Source organism: Leptonotus elevatus, chromosome 7, assembly GCF_054856555.1.
Source record: "Leptonotus elevatus isolate MCC_2025b chromosome 7, RoL_Lele_1.0, whole genome shotgun sequence".
NCBI classification, from domain to species: domain Eukaryota; kingdom Metazoa; phylum Chordata; class Actinopteri; order Syngnathiformes; family Syngnathidae; genus Leptonotus; species Leptonotus elevatus.
This window is the reverse complement of record NC_141245.1, coordinates 5027073-5042231: the sequence shown is the minus strand read 5'-3', so window position 1 is coordinate 5042231 and position 15159 is coordinate 5027073. Positions and strand designations below refer to the sequence as shown.

Sequence of the window (15159 nt, the reverse complement as noted above, 5' to 3'; positions counted from 1 at the left end):
AGTGGACAAAACAGAAGTGACAACACGGACTTTTCCATTCTGATGCAAAGTTAGTGACTTTCATCAGATAGTTTGCTATCAACTGTGTTGAGAAACAAATTTGAATTTCAAGTAAGACCACAATAAGAGCTTCTTGGCTGTAAATAACAAAAATGTGCCCACCACAAATGTTGGTAATTTCCTATAGATGTGCTTGGCACAAAGATTCCACCGGATGACGCCAAAGCAATATTTTATATTACACGTGTTTCAGCGAATAATGGCAGACACTTGACAAAACTGCAAAGCCATGCATTGATTCGATTCTTCAAATATAAAGAATTTGACAACTCACCACAGATAGGTGCCCATTTTTAGCCTTTGCCACCAATAGCTCTGATCCAGGTGTGAAGTCAATGAACCCTTCCTTTCCTTGGCCCACTGCAAATTTTATACTGGAGGGGAAGCACAATAATGATTAGGTCAGGTGTATGAAATTGTGAAAGCAGGACAACTTTAAAGATACCAGTAATGTCAAAACATTCGCCACTGACCCCGTAATATGAACCAGTGACATCAACTGCTTGTTGTCCAGGGTTGTATACAGTAGCAAGAAAAAAGGATGTGCACTCTTTGGAATTAAAGTGTTTATGCAAAAATCCAGTTAAGTCATAATATGTGATTTGATCATTATCTAGGTTAACAGCAATAGACAAACATAACAAAAACATAGAACAGTGGTGTCCAAACTATGGCCCGTGGGCCATTTGTGAGCCACCCTCCAATTTTAAGCGGCCCTCGGCACATACTAAAAATGACATCTGCTACTAATAAAATTTTTTATATACTGTAGAGATTTTCTAAATATGAACTATTACTAAATGAACTATTTGCTATTAAACAAGTAACAACAATTCTCTTCTTAACACTGACGGACTATTGAATAAAGATAATTACTTTTGACAAGCCAAAATGGTTTCCTCCATTTGTGTCAAGGTCCAAATTGTGAAAATGAATGATTGAAAATGTAGAGATAGAAGACAGCCACCGTTCAGTGCAGGGGCTGATATTCTCTGGTGGCTTTCTGGGTCTCGACCACCCCAAAATTTTGTAAACTTAACTATGTGCGCCTTATAGAAAGTTTTTCAAGTAGCAGATTTCCAAACAACAACAACAATAAAACTTTTAAATTCTGTAGTGTTAAATTGTGTTAAAAATCTAGAGTTAATTACTTTGAGTTACTAGGTGTTGATTTGGCTGTTTGAACACACAGTGCAAAAAAAAGTTCTACGGGTGGTGCTATTTCAGTGAGTCAAACTAATTGACTCCAGGCTGAGTTACCTTATACATTCGGGCTCTTTTCTCCTACAAGGTAACTGCATTTTTTCCCCTGGATTTTAAGAACAGCTCTAAATCTGGATTATTCGGTTTTATAATGGAAGGATGACATTATACAGTTCTTGAATTATTTTGTTCTAACATAGAAAAAGCGTGCAAGACATAAAACAAAAAGTTTCTGGATTTTCATGAGTAATGTAATTTATGTTCATTATTTTTCTGCAAAACTAAAAACGAAGCGGATATTTTGCTGTATTGGCAATTTGTATTTAGAGTCGTGCGGGAAATAGGCCTGCAAGAAATTTTTTTGCGGCAACGAACATGTACCATCTCGTGGCGTACTTGTTTGTGTTGTTGCCCCCCAAGCGCTAGGTACTAGGTTCAAGTCCCACTTTGGGTTGGAAAATAAAAACTTGTCAAGAAGTAACACTAAAACTGCGAGAAATTAACACCAAAAAATGAAAGGAAATAACAATTTTAAGTGTTAAGAAATAACACTGACAATATGAAAACATAACACTGACGTGACCGCAGATAACACTTAAAAGTGTAAAAAGTTAACTTTTATGTGTCAAATAACACTATGGGCGTTATAATTTCACTCTACCAAAGAGTGACATTTTTACATTTTTGGAAGTATATATACTACATCAACTCAGGGAAAGTGTTAAATTGAACACGATGGTAGTTAAATTTACACTTCCGATTTTGTGTACTATATAAACAATAAAGCAATTGCTTGATTGACTTATTTTGGTGTGCTTGATAAATAATAATAATAATAATAATAAAAAACACCAATGGCCCTTACATCCATTCATTTTTCTAAATATGGCCCTCGGAGGAAAAAGTTTAGACAACCTGACAGAATATAAATATAAAAAAAAAGGGGGGGGGTGGTGGTGTATGGGCAAAAAAACAAAACAGGAAATGAAACAAACAAAAAACAAGATATGTGTCAAACCGCAAGCATGCAGGTGTTTGACTGTATAGAATAAATGTCATTTTCAAAAACCTTTGAGACCAATTCATAACAACTTGCATTTTCAGGCAACAAAATATTCATCATGTTAACAAACAGCCAACACAACAGCCCTTGTGAGATCCAAATAAAATGTAAACAGCATTTTGTCACCTATACTGTAAGAATAAACCTTGACGATGATGTAATGTGTGCTCTCACCCATCACAAATGGTTCCCTAATTTCTTACCTGCCCTGGTTGATGTTGATGCTGTTTACTCTGTCAGCACATATAGCGATCTTGGTCAAGGTCTCAATCACGTGGTCACTTTGTAGAACCACATCTCCCTGTGGAATTTAAACCCAAATATTAAGGTATTGTGTTAAAGCAAAACACATGGAGCCCAGTGCTTATGTACACTACCTTCTGTTTGTTGTCATCACTGGGCACGTGCAGAACAAACAGGCCGTCGCTAAGAGAGCTGACAGAGATACCTGCGCAGGAACGTTTCAATAAACAAGAGGCTGTTGATAGGAAAACAAATCGTTTGTCAGTTGACTTCTGACCTTTCAGAGCATCGTAGTCAATGCGTTGCTTGATCTTGGCATCTTCTACAATGATGGCACAGTTTGCCGTAAGAAGCAGCTGGCGTGGACGGGCCTTGTAGCCCTTCCTGTCGTATTTTGTGACTGGCACCGCATACTGGAAACAAGAGTGGATTAGTAAGCGGTTGAATCAACCGGGAAGTCTGAATTGACCTGAACTCAACCAACCTTCAGCTTTTCGTTTCCGAAAGTCTGCAAAACCTTGGGATTTATGTTCTCACCATCTGAGCAGAGTTGACGAGTCAGCACATGATATTGTGAGGAGCATGTGAATATGTTAAAGACACTTACCCAATCGAGTGCTGACAAAGAGCTTGGGCACACTTTGAGGGTAGTTGTCTTTCTTGTCCTTAAATATCTCACTTGCCATCATCTTCTGCTCCATCTAGCCATAAAGATTGAAAAATAAAGCAAATGGTCAGAAATTCTAAGTCACACAATGTGACTGCCCACTCGAAAAGCATCACACCTGGTGTTTCCATTCAGGGCTGATCTTCTTGCAGTATATCCACACCATGTTCTGCATGCAGAGCCTGCGCAAATGCTCAGAAGCCTAAAAACACAGACGGTGGGTGTACAAGGCTAGTTAATGAAAACTAAACCTAAAATTGAAAAACAAAAACAAAACAAAAATATATATATATTAATGGAACTTTTTTTTAAGTGCTTTTAAAAAAATGGCTGAAACTACATCTTACATTTTTAAGACAAGTTTGATGATTTTAGAAAACAAAAGTCAAAATGGAGTAAAGCTAACAATAATGACAAATTTAATAAAAACTATAACGAAAAATCCAAAACTATTACCCTGATAGTGTGTATATGAAGTCCCAGGGTTTGTTTGCTAGATTTTCCTGCCTACAACATAATTTTGTTTGGATATGGTCCATAATGGATGTTTCTTCTTTCCTTGTTGGATTACGTCATCGGGTCAAGGAGAAATGAAAAGGTGCTTCCTTTGGAACATAGGAAAGGACAGCGCACTTTCACGGGCGTTCGACTTCACTTTTCCTAATTGACGTCATCGTGTGACGGCAAGTATTGCTGACAAAATCTCTCGCTTACGGACTTTAAAACATCCATCCATTTTCTTAACCGCTTAGTCTTCACAAGGGTCGCGGGGGCGCTGGAGCTTATCCCAGCAAGCTTTGGGCATTAGGCGGGGTACACCTTGAACTGGTTGCCAGCCAATCCAGGGAACTTATAAAATAAAAAAAAATACAGAACTAGATAGTAATTGTTGTTTTTGTTGATATGTGATGATTTTTGTTGATTTTGGAATTGCACATTTTCAAATAATAAAAAGTTGTTTATAATTTAATTTCCGTTTGTTTGGTTTCATTGACTATCCACTTGTGACAAAAACATTTTATTACTATTTTTACTAAATAAGTGTTCTTGTTTTTAAATATTATTTTTTAAAGTCCTGATCATGAAATGTTACGTCATCTGTCAACTACATCGTTGACCTGTTGCTTTAAATCGTCGTAAAGAATTGTGGGTAATATTCTTTCATCAGTAGCATTTGCTAAAATTGTTTTAAAGGTGACCTTTCCTAAACATTTGTAGAATTCGAATGCTCCTATCCTCCAAGTACTTTCAGGTCATCTTGAGTAGGATAGGACAGGAAATGTCCTAAACAAAAACGAGAATCCAAAGAGGCCCCTACATGCTTGAGAGCTGTGTGTGTGTTGGGGGGGGGGGGGGGGTGCGTGTGCGCTGTAACTCCTACCTCTGTAAGAGCCGCTGGTGGTGTTGGCCAGCTTTTGTCCAGAACGTTCTTTGGCAGGTTCCTGCGCAACTTCATGAGGAAGGAGTAGCGCACGTAGTCCAGGAAATACTCATTCTCTGGACAGCGTTCCTTGTGGCGGTAAATGAAGCCTTTGATGAACCTGGACGTGATGAAAAGAAAACCTAAGACGGAATGGTACCTTGACTTACAAGTTCAGTTCATGACATGACCTCGCTCGTGACTCACTTTACTCTTTATCAAATAAAATTTCCCTATGGACATGAGTTGCCTTTATTTTTTGGTTCCATGTATTTAATCAAAGAAAAATGGCACTGAATTGTAAAACTATAAAAGATAACAAAATAAACTGGTTTGATAAAAGTGTACTAAGCTGAAAGTCACACACATGCAATGTGTTTAGGATTGTTTTCATCTGTGTCTTTGTCCCATTCAATAAACGACAAAGTGCATCACCCACAAACTCACGGGTGGGAGACAACCACCCTACCACTGAGCCATGCCGCCCCTTACAGTTTAGAGTGGACCCTCGCTACTTCACGGTTCACTTATTTCGGATTCACGCTATTGCAGATTTTTATTTGGGTCAATAATAAATACATAGCGGGGTTTACCTTGTGTTGTACTCCGATATTTTGCGGGTTTTTCAGAGATTACCAACACACTTTTTTTTTTTTAACGACCTCTTCTTCGTGGGTGGGCGTTGAACTTAGGCAAAAAGTGCGGGAACACTATTTGACTTGATGAATATGCCACGATAGAACATACACTAGCCTCTTTTGACTTGTCTGTGCATACCTGCGGATGGTGTCAGCAGCCTGCCGCCTGCGTTTGGCCCTCCTCTTGGCTAAAACCCCCCTCCACCATGCCTGAATGGCGATAGCTGATGAAAAACACAAGACATTTTTATAGGGGTTAAATAAAGCACAAGTAAATTATGTCAGGAGAAGGAAAGGGTAGCTCAACTAGTTCATACCTGATGTTCTAAGTTTTTGGTACTTGGACTTCTGGCTGTAGCCTCTCCATCCTGCCTGCAACTTGGTGGCTGTGGGAGGGCACAAAAGCAAAAAGACAGATTTAATTCATGATGCAATACTTATTGAACCAACCACATTCACTAGACTATTCCAAGAAGTTTCCAGTTGGTCTAAAGGAAGTGCTTGTGCTACAGTATCTCGGCAAGTAATATTTTTTTCCCCCTAAAACCAATTATTGCATGCAACTCTAATTTTCTCATATGTTCCTTTCTTAAATATGACTACAGAGAAGAAGAACATGGTTACATGCAAAAAGCTGTAAAGAACTTCAATATTGTGTACGTTGTGAAAGTGGTCATAATGTGGCTGGCAATGTCAAACGGCTCTCACCAATACTATGCTTCCTGGTCTCAAGGGCCTCCTCAGTGGCAAATAAGGTCTTTGGGAAACGGATGAAAATTTTTGATCTGCAAAGTGGAGTTTAATTTTAAAAAATTTAGTCATCATATCAATACATAATTTCATATAAAGTGCATACTCAAGATGCTTTTACACATGTTTCTGACCATGCCATTTGGTTCCTTATCTGTGTGTGTGTGTGTGTGTGTGTGTGTGTGTGTCAGGGTGTGTTAATGACCTGCCCAACTTATAGTCTTCAGGCTTGTATCCCAGGTGCTTGACCAATAGGGCGACTCCATCAGACAGTTTGCCCTCCCAGTTTGGCCAAGTCCCTGGGCAAAGCGACTTGTATCTACATGGAATAAAATAATAAATTTGTACAGCTAGAACAATGTGATATTAATCAAGAACACCATCAAATATGTACATACCACAACACAAAAGATTTAATATAGTAAACAGAATGATTTGTAATTAAAAATATATATATATTGTGCAAAAGAGACATATGTGAATCCCTGCGATAAAGTGAGTGTGATGGATGTCAAAAAGTAAGGTTTATTCACCTATTCATGAACAGAACATATACACTAAATCTTTTTATAAAGTATCACAATAAAATAAATGTTCCGCAAATTCAATTATGTTGTTACATTTTCACAGCAGGGAGAAAAAAAAGAAATGTAATATTCATATCACTGAAAATTTTGACTATTTAAATCGATTGTTCAAAGAACATTGGGGAGCTTTGAATACACGCCATTTGGAAGCATAAACAGAGAATTGTCTGTGATTCTTCTCAGGCTAACGTAGTTTACATTGGTGGATGGTATCCTAACAATAAAAGAAAAAAAATGTCCTCTGATCACCTCTGCAGGAAGACCTCATAGCGCCGTCTGTAAGCAAAACCAGCTCGCCTCACCCTCAGATTCTCCATCAGCCCCAGATACTTGACCTGGTGACGGATCAGAACGTCGTCAAAGCGGCCTGGCAACAAGAGGTGGGGGTAGAAGAGTTAGAGTCGGGTCACAATAGTCTGAGAAAAATGTAAAGCCTGTTGGAAAGAATGAACAAGCAAAAATCAGCAGTAGGAGAGACAAAGAGAAACAGTGTGAACAAACAAAAGGACAACTGTAGGGGCAGACAAAGGCCAGCGCAGTATATTGGTGACTACAGGGAGAGTTTACTCTCTGGCCAGTGACGTGCTGATAAACAAAGTGTTTTGCTTGGAATTAGCATTAACGCGAGATTAAAATGACGTCTATGAGGAAAATATTAGCTTGCAGACGCTGCTAAGCTGCTTTAGCTAACTGTGTTTACAAGAGTGGTTACATGAAGCTGACATAATACTTTTGAAGCTTTTCACTTCATCAAATGTATTGTACGAGAGAGAGAGAGAGAGAGAGTCCAATGCAAATTGCTGAGTTGACATAGCTCTGCTACGCAGTCCTGATATTTTCCATATATAATAGCAGTCAAAAGTTGGAAACAGCTTTTTATTTATTAGCATGCCTAGGAGAGTCCAAATTTCTGACTGGTACTTTAAAATTAAGAAAGGCCCATTTCTCATCCAATCATAAAATAAAAACACTATTTTTGGTGTGTTTATTGCAGAGTACAAATGCCGCTGTACGTTGTACGTTGTATATAAATAAGTACCTTTACCTTGCATCTGTAAATGGGTAGAAATTAATTATTTAAGAGAAAATTCACAGTATTATAGTCAGAGAGAGAAGTGATAACGTGAGATATCTATGAACTCATACCTTCAGTTATCAAGACATTTTGAATCCAATAGTTTCACCCACAACATTCTACATTTGAAAAACAAAACAAAACAAGATATGACTTCATACTTGCTTGCTTGGAGTCATTGGGCTTGATGCAGCGGACATATGACGGATCCTTGGACATGAGGATCTCCATGAGTTTTGCCAGACTGGTCTTGAACTGGGTTGCTGCCTGGAACGGCAGACAAAAACGGGACAGACAAGGGATGAGGACGGGAGGTCCGACTGGGCATGAAAAGTTGATAAATAGAGATTCGAGAGCAATTCAAAGTTGGATGGGGTTACAGTGAGGGAGCGTTGCTGACGTAAAAAGGAAGGCAGGCAAGTGGTGACACAGCGAGTGAACATTGGCTATTGTGGAGGAAAGGGACTCTTCCCTCCGTAGCTAGTGACAGTACCATGATCAAGCCACTGGGTGTGTATGTGAAGGCCATTCCTCAGTGAGTGGGCGGCAGCACAGAGTCCCCATCTGACTGCCCACTCAATACGGACGGAACACATTTCTACTTGTTTTGCGGTGGGAAAGTATGTTGGGATGCATGAGAATGAGGCATCGTACCGTATCTGGACGTTTCTTGTCACTCAGCTCGTCCCTGTCGAAACACTGGTTGAGGATCTTGTTCTCAGACATGCACATAACCTTCAAATTGAAACACACGAGGAATTTTCACTTACAAAATCAGAAAATTATTGTATTTTTTTTTTTGCGGTTCTGTCAATCAGTCTCACCTCTTTTAAGTTTCTGAAAAGCAGGTCATTGTTCTTGTCCAGAAAACCTGCAGACAGGATTCATTTGAAATTGAAGTTGGATACATGGATTACATACTAACCAAGTACAATTTTGGACGCTATATTACTATACAGTATGTTTTATTTGCCAATTCCAGTCAGCCATCCATCCTTTTTCTATACTTTTTCTCTTGTCCTGCTTAGGGTAACCGGTGTGCTGGAGCCTACCCAAGCTGGCTTTGCGTGAGAGGCGGGACACAGTCTGGACTGGTCAGCAGCCAAGTGGAGGTCACACACAGACAAATAATCATTCACTCTCACATTCACACCTATGAACAATTTCAAGTCTTCAATTAACCTAAAAAAGAAGCTTGTGCTTGGAAGGTGGGCGGTAGCTGCAGTACTCAGAAAAAACCCTTGTAAGCATTGGGAGAATATGCAAACTCCTTACATGAAGGTCAGAACAGATTCAAACCCCAAAACAGGCAGAAGGCAGATATGCTCACCACTACAACACGTTGAAGCCTGTGTTTTTTAATTCTTAGTATTTTAATTAAAGTTTTTTTTCTCCTTTAGTTAGCTTAGTATTTCCAAACAAAACAAATAAGTAGATATGCATGTGAAGTTCTTGTTTTTAAGTGTATCAGATGAATTCTTAGGTTGAGGTTTGAATGCATAAAAAAACAACAACATTTAACCATATTTTAGGTCATGTTATATTGGTTAATTTATGGATCAAACAACTGCTGTGAATTTTGGTGCTCAGCTACTTGTAAGACAACAACATTTGTACAACAATTAATGGAAAACGAAACTGTTAGATATGCAGTCAAATTAGGTTGTCATGTAAAATTTACAGTGCATTTTAGTGTCATCCTGTAATTCTACCCAAAAGCTGACTATCCCTAAATTTTTGTGCGCAGTATATGTACCATTAACATTGTAGTTGACTTCTCCGGCATAATGCAGCAGTCGGAATTCATCGCGACCCATTATCTTCCGAGTCTTTCCATCAGCAAGCTTGTGACTGCAAGGAAAGCACATATGTAAATAAATACAACTTCAACATGAAAGTGCCCTAAAATGTCTGTCGCAATTAGCAAGAAGCAAATAGTGAAGCACAATAGGACAAGTATGGAAACATCAGGGATATTATGTTAGGAATGTAGGAATAGAACTGACGTGACAAAGTGAGGATGACCTCCCACGGTGTTCTCCAACTTCTCTAGGAAGGTGATGTCGCTGGCATCTCCAGGTCTCAGACATTCTTCATCCTGTAACAGGAATAGAAGAAAAGCATGAAGCGATTAGTACTACAATCTGACCCCAAATCACTGGAAGGGTTATCAGTACCTAAACATGTTCTTGATGCGAGTTTAAGACAATTGTTTTTATGAAGTTATGAGGATTTTGCTCTCAATGGGACATTACTGAAAATTATTTTGTGACTTAAAAATAGGGCAAATTTACAAAATACCACCCTCACATCATGTTTCCCAGCTGATGACACACCTGCTAGGCTAGGTGAAGATTCACCATGTTCAAGTGACAGCTACAACATGGAAGCGTTCCCATTTCAAAGACAAAAGGTAAAAGCAGGGATGTAGTGCACATAATGACAGCTAACAAAATTTTAAATCGGATTAAGTGGCACATATGTTGATGTGGGATCTGGCTCCAATAATAGAGTATAATTTGGCTCGGTGATTAAGTGCTGCCTCCTCGAATGAAAATACAATTGCTCTTCACGTGTGCTCCCTTTTTTTCCCTCACTCTGGTATAGTTGCATCCATACCTTGTTGCAACCCCTAAGCTCCACGCGTGGTAACAAAATACATACTCTGCATTAGCCCTGCAGTACTGGGGGCAGAGTGAATGTGCCCCACCCGCCCAAAACTAAGCAAATTCAGGATGTTGACATCAACATTTAATCTTAGTAAAAACAATATACAGCGTTCTTGTTTGAATTTCTCACCAGAATGGATATGATGCCTTTAAACTTCTCTTCCACCAGGTCACAGATGATCTTGTTGTTGAAGTACTGCACTGGTTCCCACTAGAAAGAAAATTAATTGTTGAGAGATCATTGAAAATGAAGAAAATGTCATCCAACTTTTAAGTGTCTCTGTCCGACAAATTTAATGCAGAGAAACCTACATGCACCAAACAATAATTTGTCAGGTGACTAACAACAATGACCTCAAACGGTCTCAGGAGAAAAAGTCACAGCTCCAACAACACACAATGTATCGGATAAAATAATATTCTAAATAAATTAAATTCCCTTATTCTGTGTGTTGATATCAGCATGACAGCGACAATTGCTTTAAATACGAATGGGCGGGGCCAGTGACACTTAGGTGTTAAACTTCCCATTCTTCTCCTTATACAATGATGGTGCACCACCTCCGTTATGATCATTATACTACCTCGGAGGTGAGTAACTTTGTAGGTCGACCTCAACCACCCATCCAGCATCACTACCTTACACACAGAGCCATGAAAAAGAGTGTGTGGCGTTATTGACTGAGTGCAGCAGTTGCAGGCAAGTTACACACTAAAGCCAAACTAAGTCCTGATGTCAAATGTGGAGGGAACTTTTGTGGCTTAATCTATCTTTTTGCTTAAATTAAACCCAAAGACTAGCTTTGGTCATCATAAAAATCTACATTGTAAGCCATACATGAAATCAACACAAATTAATACAAACATATTGTTTAATTAATATTGTCCTTTTGTTTACACTTAACACATAAAAGAAAGTCTGCATAGCTTCAAAACACGTGAGATGATGACATGCTTTCTTAAGGTGCTTCTTCTAAAAACGTTTGCCCCTTTTTTGGATAACTTGAAGGAAAAAAAATCTGCCAATCAGCTGACAGAAGAATTTAATTATTGTGTGTGCGTGCGAGTAAAAGGGGACTGACCGTGATGCCCTCGGCTTCGTACTCCTCCTGCTCTGATTTGAGGGTGAGCTCAATGAAGAGTTGCTGCAATTTCTCATTGCAGTAGTTGATGCAGAACTGCTCAAAACTGCAACACAACAGCCACATCAATTCAAAGGGGGAAATGTGAAGTGTGTGAAGTTCATTTTGTTTCTTTTCCATAGTGTTGTGGAATAAAAATTAAGCAGATTAATCCACCGTATTCATCCAACTCACAGGGCAGATATTTTATCCTGCACCGCCCCATACTGTTGACAAAAATTGACGTCACGTGACCAAACCCAGAAAACAGGTGAGCCATGACGCAAGCCCGAGGGCACTTTGATGTCAATTTCACTCAACAGTAGGTGACGGTGCAGGATCAAATGTCTGACCCCCTGAGATGGATTCCAAGAGTGCAATATTAACAAGAATACAGTGTTTAGACAAGTGGGGGCACATGGATCATATTATTGCAAATAACTTTTTTGACTTGAATTCATCTATAAAACTCGCATTGGCTGTTACCACAGCATGAGGACCAGGGCCAACAGCATCATCAAACAAGCTAAGAGAAGGCTGAAGGGACATGTACTCATTATCATTAGTTACTGCATTAACCATTAGTTAGTTGACCAATGTTAAAGCCTTTAGGGTTAGGGTTAGGTTCCAGCTAGCGATGAGTCATTTACCTGTTGTGCTGGAAGACTTCAAAGCCATAGATGTCCAGCAGCCCAATGACAGAGTAGTGCTTAAAAGAGTCATCCTGTAAAACACAACAGTCCTCTAACATTAACAAATGCCAAATTGAATACAATTTTAATATTGGATAAACAAAGGATTAGTTGTCAAATTCTTGCCCATCTTTACCAGCTTTCAGCTCATTGCTCATGTAGCTTTTATATTACACAGTCCAACAAATACAGTAAATAAATAAATAAAACTACAGCCAACCTGGACAGGTTTACTAGCAGATGGCGGATATTATGGAAGATAGTCCCAATTTGTTAGGATGGTAAGAAAGTTCTACATGTGTGGAATATATACAATGTATGGTTCATAATATAAGTGTATACAGAGTATATTGGTATTATGAAATTTCTGCTGCACATGGCAATGAAATACAGTACAGTACAGGCTTTGTATTGACCTTGAAAATAATGTCCACAAGGTGGAGCTCTGGCGTAACATTAAAAATAAGAGTATGCGCACGACTTATCAAAGTACAATAGTTTGTGCGCAATGTTAAGTGTGCAATTTAAGTGTAACACACACCGTGTATGCCAGTGAAGTGTTGATCTTGTTGACAAGCCAGGTGAAAGTGCGCCCATACACTGCCTTTGACAAAGCATCCCGAGCTGAGGATGCCTGTTCAAGGTTCAGAGGGCTGATCAGCTGTTGGGAAGGGCAAAAAATGGCATAACGACACATCGACAGTGTACACGAAGATATAAAAGCTCATCACGCACCTGTACTACAATGAATGTGCATCTAATCCTACCTCCTCTCCCTTGGCGATAATCTTTTTGTGCGTAAGTGCCTCGGTCAGCACGGCCCCATTTACTCCTAACAACTGGTGAGACATAACATCATTAGCATGCACAACAGCTTGTCAGATACACAAGTGACAAACAGAAAGATAGATATGACACCATAGCGTCAGTGTTTGGTGAAACCATGTGATTTATGAAAGCTCACTGTTAAGTTTGATCGTGGGCTAACATTGTTATGGAGAACTAACCAATCCGGATCAGATATCTTTCACGTGGATTAACCCCCATCTAGCCCCTATTCAATGATAATAGTGCCTAGGCAATTTGTGATGGATACACATACTGTACTTCCTTTGTGAGATTAGTTAAAATAAACACAGGTCTCTATCAATTTGTCTGAGCGCCAATGGACTTGCTTTCTGCAGTATCTTACCCTTGCCAAGTACTTGATCTGTGTGTCAGAAGTGATGCAAGCAATGCCGTCCTCACCACCATACTGAACATTCCCCAAGTGGAGCACGCTGGCGATTATGTTCAACAACTCCTACACAAAAAAATGCATAGTGGGAGGAGAATGTGGAGGAGGTACAACAAGCGGAGGGAGTAGGTGGCAATCACGGAATATTGGAAAGGAAATTGTGGAGGAAACAGGATATAAATGGGAAGGCAATAAACTAAAAGTGATAAGATGAAATGTATCATTATGAACAAACATAGTTTTCCTAAAAAAGCTTGTGCCTTCCAAATTCAAGATACAACATACAATGTCACCATTAAATCATGTGGATTTGATTGTTACTCCTCCCCAAAAGAGTGGGTGTGCAATCCCCATAAGATGTATGCTCCCACAGCGGAAGGCATACTTTATATTCTTTCTCTCTCTCACTCTTAAATGTTTTTGTTTTTTAACAGTGACTGTCAGGTCTGGAAGCGAGCCCAGACCCGTGAAACTGTCAGAACTCGCTCACTAAGCACAAGTTCTCACGTTTAAAAAAAGAAGAAGAAAAAAAAAAAAGCCACACACCGTTTCTGTGGATGACAGATATATGTATTCAAGAGGTCATTCTGTAACATAAGAAGTCTCTTGTGCCTTGCATTACTAAAGCAACTCGACATGGCGTGAAAACGCCTCACAATAGTTGAAATCCCTGAATAATATAGTGCCTTGGCTGTAAAACAATGTATACATGCTCAAACTTGCCCTTAAATTATGGTCAGTCATACGTTTCTTCAGTTGCTAATATTTTGGAGGTGTTGTACCATCCGGTGTTAATAAAACAAATATCAGTCATGATTTACGCAATGTCCTTACCTCAACCTCATCTTCGTTAAAGCCAATCACAGTTAACGCCTTCCTCACCACCTTCCAATCACTGCGGTCATTGATGGAGCTTACTTTGGGACAGTTACCCTAGTGATCACACGCACACACACACACACACACACACACACGTACACACTTGTGAATACCACAAAAATATATCAAATTACTGTTTACGGTAATTACATTTCAGTCAACAATGTCATCACTTTTTTTCTCTTCTTTTTTTTAAACCTTGTAAAGTCAGAAGTGTCCACAAACATCCAATAATCAGTTGGGACGGAAATGTGTGACCATGTAAACACTAATGTGCACAAAAACACATCTGAGGTGTTTTTCACTTACTGTTTGTGCATGCGTGTGCCGAGGTAAGGGTTCCATTAGTGCCTGAAGGCACACTGGCCCCCAGAGGAAAGAGGCTGAGAGAAAGCCCATTAAGGCAAACTCCCACTAGGATTCCCTCTCTCACAAACATGCTCGCGCGCAATCCTACACACAATTACTGACCAACTGCTCTTTAAAGCTAAAGCTGTGGTCACAGAATAAAATCTTTGGATTTATTTTTATTAATTTTTTGGCGAGATATTTCGCATTGAAGTGAGAACAGAAGAAAGTTGCGATTGAATTCTAACTAAATTTGTGTTATCTTACCTGCGGATATGTGTTCCCGCAGCATTTGTGTGTGAATATTCATTATTTGAAGGAAAAACATTCACTCACAAGTAGATGCTAACTTCCTGTTAGCATTTGAATGGGATCCTCAATGAATGCTAGCATTAGTGCTAGGCTAGCGATGCGTTAAAAACGAAGCATGTTTTGGTTTAAATATACAGTGCATGTAATTCTTATTGCCGTGCGTTTAGTTTTACAGTTAACTCCAAATGGGATGTC

At 39.2% G+C, this 15159-nt stretch overlaps 1 protein-coding gene across 6 annotated transcripts in view; it reads right to left on the bottom strand.

Moving 5' to 3' along the window:
• LOC147170439 (unconventional myosin-Ic-like) overlaps positions 1–15159 on the bottom strand; it is a 65982-nt gene that overhangs the window by 3501 nt on the left and 47322 nt on the right. For 5 of the 6 annotated variants that reach the window (XM_086080174.1, XM_086080178.1, XM_086080180.1 and 2 more), the window contains 25 exons: positions 14260–14358; positions 13381–13491; positions 12956–13027; positions 12730–12849; positions 12147–12220; positions 11458–11563; positions 10506–10586; positions 9713–9804; positions 9463–9557; positions 8531–8577; positions 8361–8441; positions 7868–7973; positions 6881–6998; positions 6250–6363; positions 6003–6079; positions 5612–5680; positions 5434–5518; positions 4618–4777; positions 3355–3438; positions 3177–3270; positions 3054–3109; positions 2847–2982; positions 2704–2774; positions 2530–2627; positions 335–434 (listed from right to left, as the gene is read on the bottom strand). In XM_086080174.1, the coding sequence (XP_085936300.1) occupies positions 335–434; positions 2530–2627; positions 2704–2774; positions 2847–2982; positions 3054–3109; positions 3177–3270; positions 3355–3438; positions 4618–4777; positions 5434–5518; positions 5612–5680; positions 6003–6079; positions 6250–6363; positions 6881–6998; positions 7868–7973; positions 8361–8441; positions 8531–8577; positions 9463–9557; positions 9713–9804; positions 10506–10586; positions 11458–11563; positions 12147–12220; positions 12730–12849; positions 12956–13027; positions 13381–13491; positions 14260–14358 (2346 nt within the window). The remainder of the gene's footprint in view (positions 1–334; positions 435–2529; positions 2628–2703; positions 2775–2846; positions 2983–3053; positions 3110–3176; positions 3271–3354; positions 3439–4617; positions 4778–5433; positions 5519–5611; positions 5681–6002; positions 6080–6249; positions 6364–6880; positions 6999–7867; positions 7974–8360; positions 8442–8530; positions 8578–9462; positions 9558–9712; positions 9805–10505; positions 10587–11457; positions 11564–12146; positions 12221–12729; positions 12850–12955; positions 13028–13380; positions 13492–14259; positions 14359–15159) is intronic. The other variant, XM_086080175.1, reaches the window with a different exon arrangement.